Here is a 24702-nt window from a genome sequence, read left to right on the forward strand (position 1 = left end):
CATACCTGGGAAAAATTCCACTTGACCATGGTGTATAATTCTTTCTATACTTTTTTGGATTCGATTTGTTAATATTTTTTGAGGATTTCAGGACTTATATTCATGAGAGATACTGGTCTGTAGTTTTCTCTTCTTATAATACCTTTTATCATTATGCAATGCCCTTCTTAATCCCTGGTAACTTTCCTCACTTGGAAGTCTGCTCTGTCTGAAATTAATACAAGTACTCTTGCTTTCTTCTGATTAATGTTAGCATGGTATATTTTCTGTATCCATTTATTTTTAATCTGTATGTGTCTTTATATTTAAAATGGTTTTCTTGTAGACAATATGTAGTTAGTTGGGTAGTGTTTTTTGATCCACTCTGACAATCTGTATCTTTTAATTGGTGCATTTAGACCATTGACATTCAAAGTGATTATTGCTATAGATGGATTAATATCTACCATATTCATTACTGTTTTCCATTTGTTGCTCTTGTTATTTGTTCCTATTTTTATCTTCTACTCTTTTTTCTGCCTTCTGTGGTTTTAACTGAGCATTTTAGATGATTCCACTTTCTCTCCTTTCTTAGCATATCAGTTATACGTTTTTTTTCCTTTTTAAGTGGTTGCCCAAGAGTTTGCAATATACAACTAATCCAGTCCACTTTCAAATAGCATTATACCACTTCACAGTAGCATAAATACCTTATAATAACAAAATAATCTTAATCTCTTCATCTTGTCCTGAGTATCACTGCTGTCATTCATATATATATGTATATATATATACATATACATATATATGGATACATATGCATATATATGATATATACATAAGCATACATAATTTAATACACTGTTTCTATTATTATTTTGAACAAATTGTTACATTAGATCAATCAAGTATATGAAAAATAAGTTTTTATTTTACCTTCATTTATTCCTTGTTTGATGTTCCTCTTTATATAGATAGAAGTTTCTGAGCTAATTATATTATATTCCTTTTCTCTGAAGAATTTGTTTTAACATTTCCTGCAAGGCAAGTCTACTGGCAACATGTTCCATCAATTTTTGTCTGAGAAAGTACTTCTTCACTTTTGAAGGATAATTTTTCAGGATACAAAATTCTAGGTTGGTAGGTTTTTTTTCTTAACACTTTAAATATTTCCCTCTACTCTCTTCTTGCTTGCATGGTTCCTGATGAAAGGTCAGATGTATCTCTTATCTTTGTTCCTCTATAGAAAATGTGTTTTCTTCTGGCTTCTTGCAGGATTATTTCATTATTTTTGATTTTCTTTTCTTTTCTTTTTTTTTTTTTTAAAGATTTTTATTTATTTGAGAGAGAGAGACTGAGAGAGAGAGAGCATGAAAGGGGGAAGGGTCGGAGGGAGAAGCAGACTCCCTGCCGAGCAGGGAGCCCGATGCAGGACTCAATCCAGGGACTCCAGGATCATGACCTGAGCCGAAGGCAGTCGCTTAACCAACTGAGCCACCCAGGTGCCCTATTTTTGATTTTCTATAATTCGAGAATGATATGCTGGGGTGTAGTTTTTGGGTATTGACCCTACTTGGTATTCCTTAAGCTTCCTGGATCTTGTGTTTTGGTTTCTGATATCAGTTTGGGGGAATTCTCAGTTATCATTGTTTCAAATATTTCTTCTATTCCTTTCTCTCTTTAGTCTCCCTCTAGTATTCCCATTATACATATGTTACACCTTTTGTAGTTGTCCCAAAGTCCTTGGATATTCTGTTCTGTTTTGTTTGGTCTTTGTGCTCTTTGTTTTTTGAAGATTCTACTGATATATCTTTTAGTTCAAAGATTCCTTCCTCGGGCGCCTGGGTGGCTCAGATGGTTGGGCGTCTGCCTTCGGCTCAGGTCATGATCCCAGGGTCCTGGGATCGAGTCCCACATTGGGCTCCCGGCTCAGCGGGGAGCCTGCTTCTCCCTTTGACCCTCTCCCCTCTCATGCTGTTTCTCTCTCGCTCGCTCTCTAAAAAATAAATAAAATCTTAAAAAAAAAAAAAAAAGATTCCTTCCTCAGTGGTGTGCAGTCTACTAATAAGACCATCAAAGCCATTCTTTGCTTCTGTAACAGTATTTTTTAATCTTTAGAATTTCTTTTTGATTCCTTCTTAGGATTTTTGTCTCTCTGTTTATTGTCCACCTGTTTTTGCATGCTGTCTACTTTTTCCATTATTGTCCTTCACATATTAATCATAGTTATTTTAAATTCCCAACTTGGTAATTCTAACATCACTACTATCTTTGGTTCTGATATTTGTTTTGTCTCTTCAAATTCTGTTTTTTGTCTTTTGGTATACCTTGTTATATATATATATATAATATGTAATATATATACATAATAATATATATATGTAATACATATTATATGTATTATGTGTATATAATATATGTAATATATATATAATTATATATATATGCATATAGATAGATAGACAGATAGCCACATATGATGTACTGAGTGAAAGAAATTGCTGTAAATAGGACTTTAGTAATGTAGTGGTGAGGCAAGATGAGGACATGTGCTTTAATCCTGCAATTAGGTCTCAGTCTTTCAGTGACCTTATGCCTCTGGACTGTGAACTTCACAAGGGTCTCTCACTTTTTTTTCCTTCCTCCTTGGATGGGACAGGGTGGCTACAGTGATCTGGACTTGATTTCTCTTCCCTGTGTGGAAGACTAGAGCTAGCTGGAGTTGAGGATTTCTCTTTCCGAGGTCAGTAGGGCTCTGATAATACTCTACCAGGTTATGCTCTGATTAACTAGTTTCCACTGAGGACAGGCCTTGTTAAGAACAGAGTGCTTTGGCTAATTTCAAAATGCTTACTTTCCCCCTCCCCTTTCCAGAAGTCTGAGGGGACTTTTCTTCCATATTTACTATGGGAACCTCATTGAAATGCTATGGGTATATCTCCCAATGTTGTGGGGGACTCCAATAACTGGGTCTTCCTGGAGTTCTTAACTCTCAGAGTTGTCTGCACTGAGCTTGCAACAATCCATCAATTACGGTTCAGGTTGTTTTCCTACCCGAGCACTGGTTCCCATGGCAGTTTCACTCCTGAGTCTTTGCTCCAATAAACTGGAATTCTGTGTATCACCTGTTTCTCTGATCCTGGGGACAGCAGTTTGCTCTGTGTCCTCCCTTCTCTTATAGATCCAAAAAGAGTTGCTTGTCTTTTAATCTGCTCAGCTTTTTACTTGTTGTTAGGATGGTGTGGTGACTTCTAAGCTCCTTACACATGGAACCAGAAACTAGAAGTCCTTCTTCCACTTTTTTTTTAAGCAAAATTTATTCTGTTTAAATTTTCAGGTATTTTTGAACTTCTATCCTGTCTTCATCCTCTTGGTGACAGAGCATCTCCTCACCACCTGCTATATTGATATTTACATGGGATTGCATATAAGGTGTGTGTGTGGGAGTTATGAACACAGAGGTGTTATGAACACCTACATGGGAAGGGCTTGTGGACGGTTATCTGGTGGAAAGGGTGGTAGAACAATGATAATGGGGGGGTCACTAAGAGACTATGATAAAAACTCTATTTTTACTTGGATTGTTTCTGTTTGTTAAAATAGCAAGGTTTTATGCTTTTATCCACATTACATGAGATTTTATTCTTTGTGCTTATCATTGTTATTTTTATCATATTTATCTTGGGGTGCTTATGGAGATTATTGAGGCAGGGAACTAAATCAACACTCAAACTGCCCCTTTATGTCGTCACAGCCAAGAATAAAGCATACAAGGATGGCATGTTTCTTCATTATGACTTCTTTAGTTCCCATGGACCTTTGGTTATTCTGCATGATAAGTTTGGGGAACAGCCTTGTTTCTTCCCAATGTGCCATTAGGAAAAGGCATCAAGCAAGCCAGCTGAGTTGCCATTAATAAGGAAACATACATCTGTGTTTGTTAAAAACTGTTCCAAGAGCAAATCTGTTTGGCTAATGATGTAGTCTAAAGCTAAAAATAAGAACTGAGAAATCAGATTGACTATTTGTTGTTGAACCTCAAATTGCCACAGTGACATGGGAGAAGGGCCAAGCTTTGGCCCCGTCATTTCAGTCAACAACCTAATGTCTCACCTGGACTACCTGTGCATGTCAGTGCCTGGCATGTGTCATTTGTCCTTATACATATGGCCATCACAGATGACAGTGTTGATTCCAACTTACCAAGGAAAAAACAGGACTTTGAACAAAGTTCTTATGAAATAAATATGCCATGATATCGATGGCAGTTATCTCTGAGTAGTGAAATTATGAGTGGCTTTTGTTCTCTTCTTCATACATTTGTTGTCAAATTCTTCTTCATCAAACATTAAAATTTTATTATCAGGAAAAACATGCAAAAGGTATAACTGAGTAAAGCAGAAATTTATTATTGAATGTCACAATCAAAATGATTTTCTGAGTACCTACTAGGTGCCTGGGTGCTACCAAGTTTAAATCAGGGAAATGGGTCGTGAATACGGGGACTGGTTAATGAACGTGACTGGTAGGTGTTAAGGGGCTAGTTGTACAGAACAGACAACAAACATCCAATCCTGAAAGGAATGAACTGTTGATATCACCCACCCACGACCGAAAAGGTAAGCTTGACAACATTTGGTTAGCTTGACAACACACAAGAAGCATTCTCATTAAAAGGGAATGTATTCTTTTTTGAAGGGAAGATTTCCTTCTCTCTAGAACTCAAGAAGCACACTGCTTCGAACCCACTCATTTCTAGCTATCATTCCCATTCCCCTAACGTGGCTCTCTGGCCCTTCAAGACAACGGGGCTCCCTAAGGCCTATGACTCAGCCACAGCTGCCTTTTTCAAGTATCCAGTGTGCACGCAGTAAAATGGAGTCTAAATTTACAGTCTGACTAGGGGAAGGAAGCAGTAATGTCACACTCCACTTATTTAAAAATATGTTGGCAATGCTCCATTAAATCATAAAGACAAGTTAATTTAAAGACTGGCCCACTCAAATACCAAACAAGTTCAGTCAATTTCAGGCTCTGCCTTTGTCAAAGTATATATCAAAAGGGCAATAATTTTATATTAGATAATTGTTATAAATTAGTGTTTTTACTGCCCTTACAGTTGACAAATTTTTTTCCCCCCAATAATCCCACTTTCATTGGCAGAGAAAGGAGGCATGCTTATTGAATAGAGCTAAATAGTTTTGCAGTCTGGAAAGCAAAGATGAGTAGGTAGATTAAGAATGTCAATGTTAGACTACCAGGCACAGTTTATAAAAAAAATAATCATTCAGGCACTGATAATAAAAGAGGTTTATTCTTCATTAATAGGATTGTTGCCTTGGCAACTTCCAACTCACATAAGTATTTACATAAACCACGGTACACAGTTCTGACACTAGGGATCAGCTCCAACATGTCCCTTCTTACATTCATGCCTGAAATCTTTTATTATATGGTTCAGCTTCATTAGTGGTCTCAGTTAAAGTGACTCAACACCCAACCCCACCCAAAACACATCATACATCCAGTCCCAAAGAGGGAATTTAAATAAATTACTTGGTACGTCAAACAATATGTAAAAGAACTGATAGATGGTTTTCTTTCACAAAAAAAGGATGATTTATATGGGGAAGAATAGCTTTGCTTTTAACCCCCTGCACATCCAGCAGAGGGCAAAGCATTTTTAAAGAGTCAATATCATGAATATTAATGTGCATTCAAATCATGCCTTATTTCCCTAAAATTCTTATTTTCCTAGTTCATAATCATCACAAAATTGTGTAAAGCACTTTAAGACACCATGAGAGTATGAATCAGTAGTATGCGTGTGGAGAGGGTGCGGGGGAGGGGGAGAAAGGGCAAGAGGAACATGAAGTATTAGGCAGTGCTTGCCACTGACCTAGTACTTCCAACTGTAGGAATTTTCTTTCAGAAAACAATTGTACAATAATAAAGTGATGTTTGTACAAGGATATCCACTGAAATTTTGTTTCTAATGGGGAAAAATTGAAAACAAGTCAAATGTTACTACTTTTTAAAATGATGATAAATGACACTAGATGCCCAACCTTGCAGGGACGGGACCAGGGTGATGCTGGTGAGAAGCACAGGCATGCTCCCTCTCAGGGTCACACCTGAGGGCCTTACTTGGGTCACCTTAGTCCAGGCCCTGCATTCCTGTGTGTACATTATTTCACCTAAACACAATTTTGGTTGTTTATATCAATTATGGTGTAGCCATACAATGAAATACTACACAGTCATTAAAAATGATAATGTAGACCCCAACGTACTGGCATAGAAAGAGGTCCAGAACATGTGGTCTAAATTAAACAAGCAGTGTACAAAAATAGAATGTGCAGAAGACTTTGCAAAATCTCTAATACAAAAACAATCACTGTAGTTTAAAAAAAACCAACAAAAACTCTTCTAAATAATCCACTGTTGCAGTTTATATTTAAAAAAGGCCAAAGATTTGAAAGAAAAACATTCAGTATTTCTCAAGGCATGGGAATAGGGGAAAAAAGAAAAAAAAAAACATTGTATGTTTAAATCCATTTGCTTTTCTGACAGGTATGAATATTGTTCCAAGTTTGTATTCTGCACAAAACCATTCTCCTAAATTAACTTTATTTTCAAATTCAATCATTGTGTAGCTAAAAAATACTTGGCAGATTGGCCCTTCTCCAAATTTTCTAATTTGTTTTTCTAACACTTAAGGAATCTAATGCATTTTACCAACATGTTTAAACCAAATCTTTTGACTTAGTAAGCCAGGACTGCTTCATGGTCAATAAACCTTGGGTCTACACAAGTAAAAGGCACTTGGTTGCTCTAAGATCACTCCAAAAAATTAGGGACAACAAGGTTAGCCTTATTCTAGAATGCAGTGTGACACTAAGCATTGTCCTCTCATGTTATGTAAGCCATATTCTTATTTAACTTCCATGCATGTGTATACGCCTTGTGTCTCCAAGTAGGTGATATGCTCTTGAAGACGAGACCAGTGGGTACCTACATAAATGGGTCTTTATTACAACAGAAGCTCAATGACTACTGCTTAATAATGAATGACTTCAATTATTGGAAAGTGGGGTGGTGTAGTGTAGAGATCATGAGCTTTAGACCTTCAGATAGGCCTGAGATAGAATCCAACTCTATCCTTTCCTAGATGCATGGCCATAAGCAAGTTACCCAATCTTTCTCCAGTGTTGTCCATCTTAAATGGTTCTCCTACTGACCAAGAAATGTTTGTCAGTCGCTGTGCAAAGTGCCCCGCACCTAGCGGGCTCTCAATGAATGCTAGTTCTCTTTCCCCTTCTTTACATTACCTCTCTCAAATATGGAAAATGAAAATAAGGCAGGGAAATAAGATTGATCTCTAACAACTACAAAATTTAGCTAAGAACAGATTAGGTTCATTCATCAACCATATCAAGCCAACATCATTCCATCTAGACTGAGCTCTTACTATGAACACTCAACCCGTGAAAGGTCTTTGACTGACACCTGTTCCCCAACTCCCCACGGATTCCCAGGCACCCTGGACCCTTGACCACAAGGGTGCCCTGCAGCCCAGTGCTCAGGATCGGTGGCGCCACCTGGTGCCTGCATTTTCTCTTCATTTGTCTTTTGCGGCTAAGTGAACTCCCTTTCAGGCAAAACCCTGATTCCAAGATTTTTTTCTTCTCCTATCAAATATTCCTTTTCCCCTCTTTTGATGATAACAGTAACACAGACATGATGCAAGAAGTTCAAAAGACATGAATGTTTAGGAATTAAAAGTTTTCAGTAAGTCCACGCCCCCCACCCCCAATGACCATTGTCAGCAATTCAATGAATATCTTTTCAGACTTCATTTTTAATAATGCAAATCTTTCTTAAAGTGTGTATGCCACCTCTTTATTCTCCTTTCAATTTCTGCTCAGTTATCCTCAGAAAATTTCTTTTTCCTGCCTTTGGAACTACTAACTATTTTGCAGTTCATGTTACTGTTTTCCTGCTTCATTTAACTAAAAGCACAGTGAAAGAATTTTTTTTCTAGCATTTTGCATTACATAAGTGCCACTCAAAAAACATTTGGTTAAAGGTTTTTCTTTTTATTTCTCATCTGTCACAGACTGATACTTTTGTAAAATAATAAAAAGCCTTACTAGGAAAATGAAATGAAAAACCCAAGTACAAGTCCTAGTTTTTTAAATTACCAGATTTAGTAGACTTAAAATTACTCTGTGGGACTGCTAGCAAAGTTTTCAAATCTTACAATTTCTGTCCTTTCTCACGGCAGACCATTAGCAAAAAGATTGTAGATCTCAGTGGTCTGTGTATTGCACATGGAAGAATGTTCTTCCGTGTCTTTGCGTAGGAATTGAACCCCCTTTGCTTATATCAGGTCTATGGACAAATGTCTTCCAAGTTTCTAAGAACTAATTTACAAGTGAACTTTGGGGTACCTGTTTCTAAGTTTGGGATGGTCAGTATTTCGATACATTGAGACAATCTATTCAATTTTTTACTTTTCATCCAGGTGTTTAAAATTATAAAAAGACAGCTAAAGACTCTTGGATCCTGGGAGAGTTGATTACTGGAAATACACTATGAAATCCCATACAAAAATTTAATGTCCCAACTGGCCCCTTCAGACTCCACAAAGTTACTTCTCACCCGATCACTATCATTTTGAATGTTCATGATCAAAGGGGAAAGTAACATGCCAAAACCCAATCCAAACAAAGAAAACAAACAAAATACCATTGCTTTTTAAAATCTGGGCTTCAGTTTAAAATACTTATAGTGAAGTTCACAAAAATATCTTGTCTCAGATAGAGCTTGTGGGATTTTTATTGGCAGTAACTACAAGTCACTACATTGATGGATTTTCACGTCCTTATAAATTCTCATTTAGACCTTATACCTGTCAGAATGGCTAAAATGAAAAAGACAAGAAATAACAAGTGTTGGCCGGGATATGGAGAGAAGGGAACCCTTGTGCACTGCTGGTGGGAATGTAAATTGGTGCAGCCACTCGGGAAAAGAGTATGGAAGTTCTTCAAAAAATTAAAAATAGAAATACTATACGCTCCAACAATTCCACCACCGGGTATTTACCCAAAGAAACAAAAGCACTAATTCAAAAAGATACATGCACCCCTATGTTTATCGCAGCATTTACAATAAATAGCTAAGATATGGAAGCAACCTGTGTCTACCGATAGATGAATGGAGAAAAAGGGTACATGCACACAGGAATATTACACAGCCATATAAAAGGATGAGATCTTGACATTTGTGATGTGGATGGACCTAGAAGATATTATGCTAAATGAAATAAGTCAGACTGAGAAAGACAAATACCTTATGAGTTCACTCATATGTGGAATTCAAAAAGCAAAACAAATGAATAAACAAACAAAATGCAGAAGCAGACAATACAGAGAACAAAGAGATTGTTGCCAGAAGGAAGGACAAGGAGGGGATGGGCGACATCGGTGAAGGGGAGAGGGAGATACAGGCTTCCAGTTACGGAGTGATTAAGTCACAGGAATAAAAACACAGCAAAGGGAAGACAGTCTGTGATATTACAATGTATCAGGACCGATGGTAGCTACACTGTGGTGAGCATAATGTAACCAGTAGAGATGCCGAATCACTAGGCTGCACACCTGAAACTAATGTAACATGTGTGTCAACTATCCTCAAATAAATTTGAAAAAAATTCTCATTTAGGGGCGCCTGGGTGGCTCAGTCATTAAGCATCTGCCTTCGGCTCAGGTCATGGTCCCAGGGTCCTGGGATCGAGCCCCGCATCGGGCTCCCTGCTCCACGGGAAGCCTGCTTCTCCCTCTCCCACTCGCCCTGCTTGTGTTCCCTCTCTCGCTGTGTCTCTCTCTGTCAAATAAATTTAAAAAATCTTTAAAAAAATTCTCATTTAGCTTTTCTGAATGAGAATGAAGAGAATGAGGGAGGTATTAGATAAATTGTCAGGTCTATGAGAAATTCAGGATGTGAGCGTGTGTGCGTGTGAGATACACAAAAATCTACAGTCTATGTTTCTCCATATGTCACTTGCTAATTCATGACTTTAAACTTGGCCTTGATATCTTTTCAACTGTTGGTGTAGGATATTGTTTAATCTAAACTTTCAGCCACGGTATGGTCATCCACGCGCTGGTTCAATAATTCATTAATGATTTGATTCATTCACTCAAACATTCATTTTCATTCACCTATTTAGCAAGCATTGATTAGCCATTAACTATGGGCATAGTGCTAGACGCTGAGAGGTTCAGAGGAAAGCAGCATACTTCTGGAACGTTGTAATAAACCCCAGCACCGAGTGAGCCCCAAATTATGGGTAAACCATACTACCTTTTCTGTATATTAATCAGTTTTAACAAAATTGACTAACTGAAAGTCAAGTATCAATATTCCAAGTGCCTTAGGAAAGTGTTTTCCTGGGGCGCCTGGCTGGCTCAGTCAATGGAGTATGTGACTCCTGATCTTGGGGTTATGAGTTTGAGCCCCACGTTGGGTATAGAGATTACTTAAAAATAAAATCTATAAAAAAAAAAAAGAAAAAAGAAGTGTTTTCTGAAAGGGAAAAGATTTCTATTGCAAACACATATGAGTGATAAATGATTATTTTTTTGAAGAACAATGGAAATATAATATTGTGTTAGTTTCAGGGGTACAACATAGTGATTCGCTATCTATATACATGAAGAAATGATCACTGCAATAGATTAGTTACTATCTGTCACCGTATGAAGTTGTGAGGATGTTACTGACTGTATTCCCTATGTTGTACATTACAACCCCATGTCTTACTTATTCTCTAACTCAAAGTTTGTACCTCTTAATCTCCTTCACCCAGTCTGCCCACCTCCCCAGGCCTGTCCCCTCTGGCAACCACCAGTGCGTTCTCTGCATTTATGAGTCTATTTCTCTTCTGTTTGGTTTGTTTTGTCTTTTAAATATCACATGTAAGTGAAATCATATGGTACTTGTCTTTCTGTCTGATTCCTTCGCTTAGCATAATGGCCTTTAGGTCCATCTACATCGTTGCAAATAGCAAGATTTCATTCTTTTTTATGGCTGAGTATATATATATGTATATGCACATTCATATAATGGATTATTTTATATATATATGCATCTTCTTTAATGAACAATAAATTATTCATTGAGTACCCTGTTTTCTTTTATATCACTAAAACATATTTGATACATTAAGAAGAGTTGGTTTGTAATATGTTATAAAACGTATAAACTCTCATATTTTGAAACTTACATTGGTAAAGCACAACCTAAATACTAAATATACCAAAAAATAATAATCTAAATACTACTCCTAAAGGCGAGAAAGCATATTTTGTACTTGCCTTCCATACACTAACAAATCTGCAAACATATTTCCTGCAATCTGAGGGAGTCTTGGGCCTGACATCCCATATACTTGCCCGAGGCTGTTTTTTTCTTATATGTCACTAATACAGCGTGACGAGGAATTCTTAGGCACATAGTGGATAGGCACGTGTGTGTGTGTGCGTGTGCGTGTGTTTTGTGGGGATGGGTGCATGGATAGAAATAACAAGATAATCTAAATGAAATCAGGCCATTCCTTTTAGACGAAGTATTAATTTTCAGATGCAGAAGCAGCCTCTGGTGCGGACAATTAAGTGATCCTGAAGTCTAGAGAGAAAACAAACAACAAATATTTCAAATATTGGCGTAGTTTTAGGAAGAAGGAAGGGCAGGGGAAAGAGAAGGGTGAGGACAAGGACATGTATTTCGTGGCACTGGGAACCATCATTCATTTCTGACATGCCAAGCAATCCTTTGAGGGAGCACTGCCTAGGAGAAAAATGGCTGGAGAGAAGTTGCTGGTCACCCTCGGGAACTCTGGACATGGCCTGAGCTGCAGATTCTTGCTAGGCTTCTACACAGAGCAATGCTCTTCGTGTGAGACTCAGTCATCTACTTTGTTCCCAGGTGCAGTTGGTGGGGGACACGGCTCCCCCCAGCCACAGCAGGCCTGGGCACGCTCAGAATGCATCCCAGCATTTTGTGTGGTTTGTACTAGCAAACACAGATAACCAGAACTAGCATTCCATAGTTCTCCTTCAAGAAGGAAAAAAAAAAAAGCATTCAGGCAAAAGTTTGGTAGAAGTAAATTTACTGTTTACCGTCCAGGAAGAAAAAAAAAAGGGCAGAAAAAAAATCTTAACCTGCAAGATTCATTACACCTAATTCATTGCTTCAGCAAAACCTTTTGGTGACATTTTATTTTTGGTAGACGGGGAGATCCTGCAGGGTTAGCAATGCCTGGTGGCCCTTCAAGAGATGTTTGGATTCTAAGACCAATTTCTCACCAGCCAGTCCCCAAAGCTCCAAATGCGCCATGAAACGAGAATGTGCAAGGAAAGAGACAGGGGTTATATGCTCTAAACACAAATGCCCTTAAGTTCAAAAGTGGTCCCTGGGAGGTCCCACTAAGGCTAGCGACCTCACAGGAATGGGCTGTGTGTCAGAGCGTGGGCTGGGTCGCAAAGTATGTGTCCGCTGCTGAGAACAAAAATTCTTCACATACTTGGGAAGAAATGATGACAGAGACTGATCTGCAACCTTCCGGAATTCTGCAAATTTGATGCCAACAGCACAGTGAGTGAGGACCAGGCCGAGACAAGGCTGGTGTGATGGGGCAGAAGCCAAGACCTGCAAGGGACACCGTGCATCTGTCCTGGAGGCCACCATCCTCCCCGTCGCCTCACTCAGCGCGGCTCTGAGGAGACACCCAAAGCACATGAACAGTGGTGATGCTCCACCCTCTCCTCAGCCCTTGTCTGAGCCAGCTGTCTGACTTACTTTCCTCACACTGTGAAAATCGGGGAGGGGAAGCGGGAACCGCTATGGAGTGCAGAGCCTGGGAGGAAGGTGGCAGTCAGGGCCACTTGCTTCTCACTAGGGACCCAGTTCCCTAAAAAGGTGATGGGGGACACAGCTGCCCAGAGAGTCAAAGGCAGGTGTCTCCCCACCCAAAGGAGCACAACTACAGAGACCAGATTCCTCGCTCTGCACCAAGTCATGGCTCATCACTCAACCTATCACCGAGGTCAGCTAACCTCTCTAGCGTGTGGCGGGAGGGAGGGAAGAAGGACGGAAGGGTGGGAGGGAGGGAGGGAGAAAGAAAAAGAAAAGAGATGTATATTAGAAGGGATGATGTTAACGTATCTCCTTCTCTAGTAATCCCGACAATCCTAACTGGCTAAGCCAGTATGAAAGAAAAGCCCAATCTCAAAGTCTGTATGAAATCTAGGGTCAGAATTCTTTCTACAAGTCATTTTTTGGATCTCTGCCATTTGGAGAATGTGAAAGACATACAGATCCTTTGGGTTTGAAATTGCCAAAGTACTCTATGTCTAGTTACCATAAAAATATATGTTTCAAATGAAGCAATTAGCAGGAAACTAGAAGTTAATGGGAGAAACAACTTGGCTGAAGGTGAGTGGGAGAGTGAGAGACATCTGGGTAGAATGGGGTGTTTGTTGAGTCAACCCAGAACCTGTGCTTTTGATGATTTTTTTTTTTTTTTTTTTTTGGTGAGGGCAGGAGGGTTCCTATATAGACTCAGGTTATAAGCATTTAAAATGCAAAAAAAAATTTTTTTAAGTAGGCTCCATGCCTAGCATGGAGCCCAACGTGGGCCTTGAATTCAGGACCCTGAGATCAAGACATGAGCTTGAGACCAAGAGACAGATGTTTAACCAACTGAGCCACACAGGCCCCCCAAAATGATCACTTCTTAAATGAATACGAATTAAGGAAGAAAAGGTACAATTAGTAAAATAAATATGCACACATTTTGTGTTACTTATTCCAAGGCCAAGAGTTATTATTTTCAGAGAAAAGGCCCAATAAAGGAACAACCTATAAGACCAAGAAGGACAGATTCATGGAGGCCTCAAGGTCTCTTTAAGTGAAGGAGTCTGAGTGTCTTCTATAGCATAGTAAAGCAGGATATTTTCGCTTCAGTGTTCTGTGCATCCTTTCCCTGACATGTGTCCTTCTGCTTGTTTCGGTTGTTGAGATGACTGAAGAACTTTCCCTGGTCTCTGACAAGCTCAGTTTGGAAACTGACTAGCCCCTCCCTCATGTTCTAATGCAGACACAACAGATGTGACTCGACCCACCGGCTGTGAGAAAGGGAAGGCCCCTGGGAGTGAGGTCGTCCATTCTCATTACTGAGGAGGGTAAGGGATGAGCTCAAGGTTATGCTGTAAAAAGTAGAGCCAGCTCTAAGACCCAGATAAAAACTGCTAGTCCTAGTCAGTCCCTCTTTGAACTCATGATTCAACCAGCCTGGCATAAAATGAACACACATTTTGTAGATGATTTACATCAATGACAAGGACTAGACACATCCAGAGCAGTGATTGTGACCCAAGAGTGCAGCTACCGTAATTGTCTAAAAATGTTCAGGAAGGCAGGGGAGGCAAGGTCCTAACACTGTGCAGTGCAAGTTAATCACACGATGCTTAAGTGTGTTATACTTCTTAATTGAATTTTATTGCCTTTTTGTTCAAATTATGGTTCTTTCACTTTTATGAAACGATGAATAAAAGAGTGTTTCTTTCTTATCCATTTTAATCAAGGGCAGAAAATAAATGTTCCAGACTTCTAGAGACATTTTTAAAATGTAAATTCTATAAATCTCCAAAAAGGGTTTGCATCAAGAGGAGCTGTATGATTTGTAGCTGTTTCATGACTGTCAAATTGTTTAGAACTAGCCCGAGGTTGGGTCCATAGGGCATGAATAAGAACAGGACAGCTTTGTAAGAAACAATCACATTAGTCCAGTTAAGGATAAATGATGTCTGACCAAGGGCTTGGTATTACGGACGACCCTTTCCTTTGACATTGAAAACCACATTTAATCTAAATCTCTATTATAAAATTATGCACTGTTGATTCTGTCTTAAAAGGGGTGCAAGCTGCATCAGTGTTCCTGGGTTGAAGAGTAGTTTAAATAAGCCCTTGGGTTTATGTTGCATCCAAGAAGGCTTTACAAGATCTAATCTTTTCTAAACCTGTTATGCTCTTTGGTTCAGCAGAGCTTCCTAATTGTAGCTATTAGTCCCCCTTTTTTGTGGTCTGTTCTGTCAATAGACTATTGAGTGATCAGTAAATTAAGCCCAACCAGCAGCCAACACATGGAAGCAGACGTTAAATCATAGCTCGGCTGCCCTTATTCATTATCAGTATCTGTGAAATAGCTTTTAAACCCAGGGCTAGGATTTAACATGACGCACATTTGTGTCATTCTCAAATTTCCATACTGTACAATCAGGTATGTGAGGGTTGGTTTTTTTTTTTTTTTCCAGGCAACAGGTGTGTTCTTGGAACAAAATTCAACCCCCACTTCTGGCTTATGTGGGAGGCAGCAGCTGCAAGCTTAATGTCAATGACACATGGTTCTATAAGAGAGAAAAAATAAACCACTTGCTCAATGTATTAAAGTCATGGGCAGATGGACAATAGCTGCCTGTCTGTACTCCCTTTGTGTTGTAGAATCAGAGTCTAAACTTTTGGATGACAAGCTTGCTTTCTTCCTTCTTTCTTTCTTTTCTTTCTTTTTCTTTCTTTTCTTCCTTCCTTCCTTCTTTCCTTTCCTTCCTTCTCTCTCTCTCTCTTTCTTTCTTTTCTTCCTTCCTTTCTTTTTTCTTCCCTTCTTTCTCTCCTTACCTTCCTTCTTGCACTTTTTAAAAACCCACTAGTGAAAAACATAAATTTCTTTAAGCATTTTGCATCTGTTATTGAGCTTAATCCTTCAACTGAGTCATACTATTTTCAGGCTGATGAGTGGAGAGAAGAAAAAATTTAATATAAATGAAATTACACTTTATTTATAACTCGCTTTGTTCTGAAAAGAATTGAAAGGAACTGTTTACTATGGAATTTGAAGAGACTTACTTAGTATGCAAACTCTACATGTTTTTTTTAATGCAAAATTAAGTATATCTATTTATAGGCCTCTTTATTCTCTAGTAAAACACTTCTCCACATAGTTCTGTGAGATATTACTAATGAGAGTTATAATGTACTCTGTACCTCAGAAACACAATGTCAATGTTAACGAATAGTAACAATAATGAGGGTCGCCTGGGTGGTACAGCTGGTTGAGTGGCTGACTCTTGATTTTGGCTCAGGTCATGATCTCAGGGTCGTGGAATCGAGCCCCGTGTCGGGCTCCATGCTCAGTGCAGAGTCAACTTCGGATTCTCCCTCTCCCTCTGCCTCTGCCCCTCCCGCTCATGCTCTCTCGCTTTCAGATAAATAAATAAATAAATAAATAAATAAATAAATAAGATCTTAAAAAATAGTAACAAACACAAACAAGACCTTAAAAAAATAGTGACAATAATGATCCAATTGTAATAGTGTTCAAGACAGTAAATGTCTGTCAATCACTCAAGAATCTCTTGTAGTGTGTTGGCAGCAGCAGTCCATTTTATGTTTTGGTTTTCAGGTACCATCACGCCTCAGAACAGAAGCAGCTCAGCCACTATCTTTACTGTGTACAAGGTTTCTTATGAACAAACACGTTAAAGCTCAAGAGCAGATCAGAGCAATTATTGAGCTCTATGACACATTTCAAGTGAACCCGTCTTATTACACAGACTTTTCCAGAACTTACGTACATCAGAGCTTCCCCTCTTTTGCCAGTGGGCATTTCAATAGGTATATTTAATAAAAATGGAGGTCATGAGGAGAATCTTCATTTTTCTCGGATGTGATGAACAAATGTATTACAAATGTGATGAGATAAGCACCTATTAATTACAATCCTGGAAACTCTGGTATAATCTGAGTCACCAGATTGCATGGAAGACTGGTGTTGGGTGTTGTATATAATGTCTAATTGGGAGACAAGTAAGAGAGAGTCCCTTTTTATGTTTTTTTTTTCCTTTTACCGCAAACCACAGCTTTATTCAAGAATCAGATTTTCTGGGAATCTACACTGAAAATGGTTTTGCCATTGCTGAGAAGTCCATAAGCAGATGGATTTGGAATTTAATCCTCTGTGAGAAACAAAGGCAAATATAAAAGAAGAACCTGGTGATAAATTTCTTTTAGGTTTCTAATTGGTTTGGCTATAATATTGGATTTTCACTAAATGCATGCAAATAATGATTGCTCTCAAGGATGATGCTAAACATTTTTAAATGTAAAAAAAAAAAATGTCTAAAACTGGGAGGATGGCCTAGATATCATTAAAGGTCTTTTCCAATCCAAAGATTTTCAAATTCTTTGGTTTTGCTTTTCCTCGGGCTGCACTTTTTCATTGTGGTAAAACACACATAATACACAATTTTCCATCTTAACCATTTTTAAGCATATAGCTCAGTAGCATTAAGTATATTCACGTTGTTGTGCGACAGATCTCCAGAACTTTTCCTGGAGTTTAGTTTTCATTGTTAAACTAAAACTCTGGTACCCATTAAACAAGTTCCCATTTCTCCCTTCCCCCAGCCCCAAGGAGCCACCATTCTCTACTTTCTGCACCTTAGCCATTTTACATTCCCACCAGCAGTGCACAAGGGTCCCCATCTCCCCACATCCTCGCCCGCCTCTGTCATTTTGTTTTTTTTAATAGTAGTCATCTTCTCCACAGAGAACAAGAGAAGGAAATGCTCACGTGAGTCTCCACATCACCAGCAAGGATCCTGCTCTTCTTTAAAAACTCAGCCACCATGCTGTTCATCAGCTTATCAAAGGCTTCCACAGAGGGTGCCATACCTTTGGAAGAAGCACATATTGTCAGTTCCCAAGAGTTTAATGAAAAGCTGGTATTGCTTTACCGTAGGAACTATGGAAGCTTAATATCACTCATGCTGTTCTCATTCTTTTCACCAGGGCCTTCATGCACTCAGTCAGTATTTATGAAACACTTCTCAACGGCTCAAGAAAACAATACTTTGCTCTTTTTCATCCACTTGAGTAAGCACTTTCTTTTTTTTTTTTTAAGATTTTATTTATTTATTTGACAGCGAGAGAGGGAACACAAGCAGGGGGAGTGGGAGAGGGAGAAGCAGGCTCCCCGCAGAGCAGGGAGCCCGATGCGGGGCTCGATCCCAGGACCCTGGGATCATGACCTGAGCCGAAGGCAGTCGCTCAACCGACTGAGCCACCCAGGCGCCCTTGAGTAAGCACTTTCACCTACATATTAATTTCTGCCCCAAACTCATGAGGTAAGTAGCATCACAATTTTACTGATGAAGAAATGGAGATGCAATCAGAGCACATGATTTGACCAAAGCTATAGGTCAAATAAGTGGCAGATCCAAGAGCTGACACAAGCCTTATTGATTCAAAGCCGATGTACTTTCTACTACACTGACCTGCTATACGACCTTGCAAACGGTTACCAAGATTACCTAGGAAATTAAAAGGCAATAACAAACTCTGGGCAAGTAGGAAAGGAACACTGGTGTCACACATTCTGTTCTGCCCTGTCCTCACTTTCCGGGGGGAAGGAAGTGGAGTTGGGAGGCATGAAAAGGACTGCTGAGCTACTCTCACATTAAGTTTTGATCTGACAACTTACTGTCAAAACCCAAGTGACATCAACCTGGCATGTTCTGCCTCTCTTTTCCTGCCTTTGAACTAACAAAAACTGTGTCTTAATCCCAGATTTCAGGCCCTTAATATTGAGAAACTCAACCCTACAGACAATTAAAATCCAAACCCGGGGTGCCTGGGTGTCTTAGTCAGTTAAGCGCCTGACTTTAGCCCAGGTCATGATCCTGCGGTCCTGGGATGGAGCCCCGCATTGGGCTCTCTGCTCAGTGAGGAACCTGCTTCTCCCTTCCCTTCTACCCCTCTCCTCGCTCATGCTCTCTCTCTTTCTCATAAATAAATAAATAAATAAATAAATAAATAAATAAATAAATTCTTAAAAAAAATCCAAACCAAAACTTAGGATTCCCTTCTCATACTGTACTGAAGTATCCACACTCATAAACCTGTTAGGATAAAGCTTCCTTGCTTTCCCAGAGGCCCATTTCCACAGACCCAGAGCGTGATGGAAACAGTTTTTGACAGTGCTGTGCACCTGCAGTCTAACTTATAAGCAGGCTATTGAAGCTGAGTTACCTCAATGTTCAAAATACAGTACATACCAACTTCTGAACATAAAAGGGGAGCAAGCCCAAAGATTCCTTATGGATCCATTTGGAAGCAGATAAACCCATTTACTGCTGGGAGAAACACCTCAGAGGTCTCTGCCACGTGTTTAAAGTGGGAGAGTTTTAGAAATGTGACAAAGCACTCTCCATAGCAGAAGGAATGGTGATAAAAGGGAATATTTTCCAATTTCCTTTCATCACTCAGCTCTGCTCACCCCTCCTCTGGGCAGCCTTTAACGATCTGTCTTTCTCCCCAACCTGCACCTTGTGAGCATCCCTTAATCAAAGCATTTGTGGCCACGAATAGCAATGCATGGAGACCAAAGATCCTGGAGGATTCTGACTGTATATAATTCATCTTAGATTTCCTTGCACATAACATAGTACTTGTCACTTGGCGGGCATGCAAAAATACTTCTTTCTTTTTTTTTTTTTTTTTAAGATTTTATTTATTTATTTGACAGAGAGATAGAGGGAGAGCACAAGTAGGCAGAGTGGCAGGCAGAGGGAGAGGGAGAAGCAGGCTCTTCACCGAGCAGGGAGCTGGACGTGGAGCTCGATCCCAGGACCCAGAACCATGACCTGAGCAGAAGGCAGACGCTTAACTGACTGAGCCACCCAGGTGCCCCGCAAAAATACTTAAACTGTTGAGCCAAACTTACCTGACTGTCAGGGGTGAAAAGAAAGAAAACACATCGTAAAACCCAACACAACCCCAGTCTCATAAGAAGGCAGTCTTCTGATCTGTGCATATTACAGATTTGTAATGGATGGGGTTCCATCTAAAAGTTTCTTTTTACCGTAACATTTTTTTTTAAACTTCAGTTATAACATCACTGTAATAATGATGTTTATGTTTAAAGTAAGAGGTTGTCCTCAAGGATTTGTTAAAAATAGAATTCAGAAGATCATCAAAGCTCACTAAATTAAGAAGAAATGAAAGCAACGCTGTTTAGGATTAGCAAACTGTTTTAAGGATGGGTATCATTCAAATATTTTGCTAATTATCCTGCTTACCAGTGATCCTACTTCATTTCAAGTAGGATAATAAATTGCTGGCTAAGTTGTTTTGAAAGACCGTACTTTAATAAATGGTTTAGAATGATTTGCTATATTAGAAAATACCCGTTTAAATACATAAGTAATTTAACTATATACCTTCCAATTTTGTTTAGCTTATTAATTTTCCCCCCAAATTATTTTTTTAACAAAGACAACGCAAAGTGCAGTCTAGTACCTCTATAAGTCAAGTGAGGTTCACATTATTGAGGGATTTTTTTTCCTCCTTCATTCAACAATACTACACAGTCTGCTGAGAGTTGGATTTTAACTTTATTTTATGTATTCACAGGCTTTATATTTGTGGTCAGCAATCGTAAAGAAATGTCTTGATCACTGATGTCGAAGACATAAGGAAACCAAGGTACTGAAGCGAACATGAAAATATTTTCTTACAAGTGAGGTTGACTGAATCTCATCTACCAACTATATAGTTAACAAAAAGAGGCTTAAAATGAAATCACAGATGTGTCTCAGTTGATGTGGAAGAAACTTACAGGCCCCTGGCAGCCTCCCTTTAAACAACACCCCCTTTCAACTCATTCAAAGCATTTTAATTTTCATTATGTTCCGGGGGGAAAAAAACCAGCCTGTACATTTGTGCTCACATGGTAATTTCTGTCCCAAGGCATGCAATACAAGGCACAGCTCCAAATATGCTTGAAATTCTAGAAGCACCATGTGGATCTCGCCTGGTGAGAGCTTTTTTTTTTTGAAGCCCCATTCCCCAAGGCTTTTCCCAGCCCCCAAAGCCTGATAGGATTCAAAATGGGTCAGATAAGGAGGAAATGTACTTGACACAAGAATAGAGTTGCCAGATGAAATGCAGAGCCCCCAGTTACATTTGAATTTCAAATAAACAATGAATAATTTTTAGGATAAGTGTGTACCATGCAGTATTTGGAACACACTTATGCCAAAAAAAAAAGGTAGTTCGTCTGAAATTCAAATGTAACTGGGTGTCCTGTATTTTTATTTTGCTAAATCTACAACCTCAGACAAGAAGGAACTGGAAAAATTACTGTCGATAACTTAGAGAATTTGCCACAGATGGTATCCTTATAGTTAACTTCTTATATGTTATGTAGTTAACTTTTTATGTTTGATCATATAATATTTTAAAACCATTTTTTTCCAACTGTGGCATTAGCATATAATGTTAAAGGCACATTTGATTAGAAATAGGCACAGGTAAAACAGTGCAATGTAATCATGTTACTTGAAACCAATGTTTGGCTTCACCTCAGACTCCTTTCCTTCCCAACTGTAGTTCTTAAATTTAATGACTTGTTCTCTTTAAAATCAAAATCTACAGAATGATAATTCCTTCCCATTTACATCGTAATCGAGAACGTTAATTTCTTTTTGATAATTACTCAGATAATATATTTATAGTCACTGTGGAATGCGGAACAGCATACACTAAACAAAAGAATAATGACATTTGGCACATAGATTGTGCTCCTAATAGGCACAGATAACAGGTTAATTTTTGTGGATTGTAGGTTGAAATGTTTTTCCTTTCCCTTTTCCAGGGATGGCTTGCATCTGGTTCATGTCACGATCACATATAAGGGAAGGGGTACGGAAGCTGAAGAAAGTCGACAAAAATATGTCTTGAGAACTAAGTGATGGGGACAACATTAAGTGACCCTCACAGAGACCAGTAATGACAACAGTTTGTGTCCCTACCTCCATTGACACCATTAATCTCCCCGCAGTCCCCAGGAGGCCGGTGGGACCCTGCAGACAGCAACTCCAGGCGGCCGACCACCCGCTCCAGTCTCTCCATCAGTCCCTGCATCTCTGTCATTCTAGAAAAACACAAGCGCAAAGGGGAGTCCGTGTGAATGTCAGGGAGGATTAGCAAGCTGACCCCAGTAAACCTAACAGCAGCAAGAAGGAAAATAAAAATTGCTTGGAATGGCTTTAATTACCCAGAGAGTATTTCTACACAGCAGGAAAATACATGAAATTCCAAAAAACATAAAACTTGGAACAAAAAAAACCCCCACAAAGTTTACTGATCTTATTTTCCATTCAATTCAATGGCATTTATGAGCCCCATATGTAATACACAAGAAATTCACTCCCTACGCCATTAACAAGTGTCTCCTTGGATGCTTCCTTGTGCTAAGATACAATCCATGTCTAGTATATACTTAAAAGCCTGTGAACATATATCTCACAGTTAATATTGCCAACTTTTATCCCGCTCAATGGTAGGAACATATTTTAACTATTTCTAATGATTGTTTCTGTGCAAGTATAACTCTCCAGGGGATATTAAACCCACTGATAATTGTTTATTTACTCAATTACCTTTAAACCAAACAGGCCAGCACGAAACTATGAGTTTATAAAACTGCATCATTTAGCAGGCAAATGGGTTTCTACCTCCAAGAGCTAACTGTCTTCTACTTATCACTACCTTTAGTGTTTCTGTTGCTGGATTATTTTAGATTATGATTATTCTGAATGGTGGAGATTTTAATTTAAAATATCAAAAATGTTTATTTCCTTTTGCTGCTGGTTATTTTTGGACAAAATTTAGGTCTGGGGGTGGGGGAGTGGTTTCTGGAGACAGGGAGCTTCAGTAACCCAGCGGTCTCGACTGGGATTAACTGGGTTTGACGCTAAGGGAATGGAGGATAAAAGTGGGGTTGGGTATCTATCCTTCCTGCTTCCAAACGCTCCTTCGAGAGCTACTCTGAGTGTGCACAGGTAAGTACCTTAGAATTGTTGGCCTTATAATGAAATGTTAAGAAGGCAGCCCCTGAGGAATGGAACCCAATCTAATTTGGCTGGGTTCATGAGATCCAACGTAGAGGTACCAAAGCTCCCACCATACCAACCTATGACTGCTTTTGGCAAAATCAGCCTTCTGCCCCAGAGAGAGTAAAACGCGCCTCATCTTAATCAGTGTCTGTCATTCTCACTCTTGCAAACTTTCCAAGCATCACCTTGAGCCAAAGAGGACTGGCATGCTCCCACATCAGAGACAGTGCTGCCCCAGAGAGTGGGTAAATATTATTGCTCTAAGACATGTAATATTTCTTATTTCTGCAAGGAACCAGGTAATGCATTTTTTTTTTTTTTTGCATTTTGTATTTCACTAGTTTTGAGCTTAAACATAACAACTTGCCACTGCCGTTTTTAAAAGCAAGGTTATACTTATCAAAACACATGGATCGCTCTTGTAATTCTGCATCCAAATGTCAGATGGTCATCAGATACGGATGAGGGAGCTCACTGTCTATTTTGGAAAGTCATCTCCTCTGAAACTACCAGCAGCTACTCTTTCAAAATATGGGGCAGTATTCTCTGCATGGCTGAAACCAGCATCTAATCCCAAGGGGATTCAAAATTAGAAGTTTCTCATCTATTCTTTTCCTCTTAATGTCAGAGCTTTTGCTTCTACTGCAATTGAAAAAAAAAAAAAGGAAGAAGAAATTTAATTGAATCCTTTACGTAATTTTGCAAGGGAACTGGGTATCCAGTAGGTGGGTGAAGGCCATTTGAGAGATGATAAAAGCCCGTCAAATCTTTTAATAGTTGTCCATCTGTTCACAGTTATCTATGTTCCCTGTTACTCAACTTGCCAAATGTTACTGCCGTAGACCTAGCGCAAGCTAGGAAAAAAAATGTGTTTGCTTTGTTAGCAAGCTCCCGATGCCCCAACAGAGAGGCACCAACCACCTCCAGAGGCTCACAGCGCTGTTTCAGAGGGCCTGTTACATTTCACACTTAGGACGACTGTCCCCAACCGTGGCTTAATCAGCCTCCCTGACAAGACTCAAACTCACACTATCTAATAGCCCTCCATATGTTGAGAGACAACAGGAGTTAGTCCACAAACTGCAGGGCTGCGCTGATTGGTATGGAATGCAGTCTAAAAGCGAATCAGATGTCACTTGGTGTAAAATCACCACGGACTGGAGTCTTGTCACAGCCTCTTAAGAGATCAAAATACAGCTCATGCAAGGAGGCTGGAAAGATGCCTCTGGGTTTAAAATTTTAGAACAGTTTCTAGGAGAAACAGAAGAACATATAAATGAAAGAATGCACCAGGATCTCAGAAATAGACATGATAGCGTTCCCAGGGAGAATGATGGGGCCCAAGATGGCTGTACCCTCTTCTCTCAAAACACACGCACAGGCTTCTCCTCACATGTGCCCTCAGCAGCTTTCCTGGGTCTCAAGAATGAAGAAAGAACAGAGCAGCAGATTCTCCAAATTCTTCCCAGGCAGTCCCATTCACCTTGGTTTTGCAAAGTGGATTGAGCCAAGTTTTCATGAAGAGGTGGGAGCCAGGAATTAAGAATTAGGCTGAGGAAAGGGATAGGGCAGGGGGCGGAGACAGCAAGGTCGGGGTAAGGGAGAAGTCAGAGCCAGGCGGACTGACAGATGGGCTTGGCCAGGAAGCCAACAGAAGAGGGGGATACAAGATGGCTGGATGTAAGATGTTCTAAAAATCAGA

General features: G+C 39.3%; 1 protein-coding gene across 1 annotated transcript in view; it reads right to left on the reverse strand.

Moving 5' to 3' along the window:
• CAP2 (cyclase associated actin cytoskeleton regulatory protein 2) overlaps nt 1–22051 on the reverse strand; it is a 96588-nt gene extending 74537 nt beyond the window's left edge. The window contains exons 1-2 of the mRNA XM_081827625.1: nt 21915–22051; nt 17675–17775 (exon numbers count right to left, since the gene is read on the reverse strand). Coding sequence (XP_081683751.1) covers nt 17675–17775; nt 21915–22035 — 222 coding nt within the window. The 5' untranslated portion in view covers nt 22036–22051. The remainder of the gene's footprint in view (nt 1–17674; nt 17776–21914) is intronic.
• Nucleotides 22052–24702: the final 2651 nt, after the last annotated feature.

This window comes from Leptonychotes weddellii, chromosome 8 (genome assembly GCF_054177405.1).
Source record: "Leptonychotes weddellii isolate Sample4059 chromosome 8, ASM5417740v2, whole genome shotgun sequence".
NCBI classification, from domain to species: domain Eukaryota; kingdom Metazoa; phylum Chordata; class Mammalia; order Carnivora; family Phocidae; genus Leptonychotes; species Leptonychotes weddellii.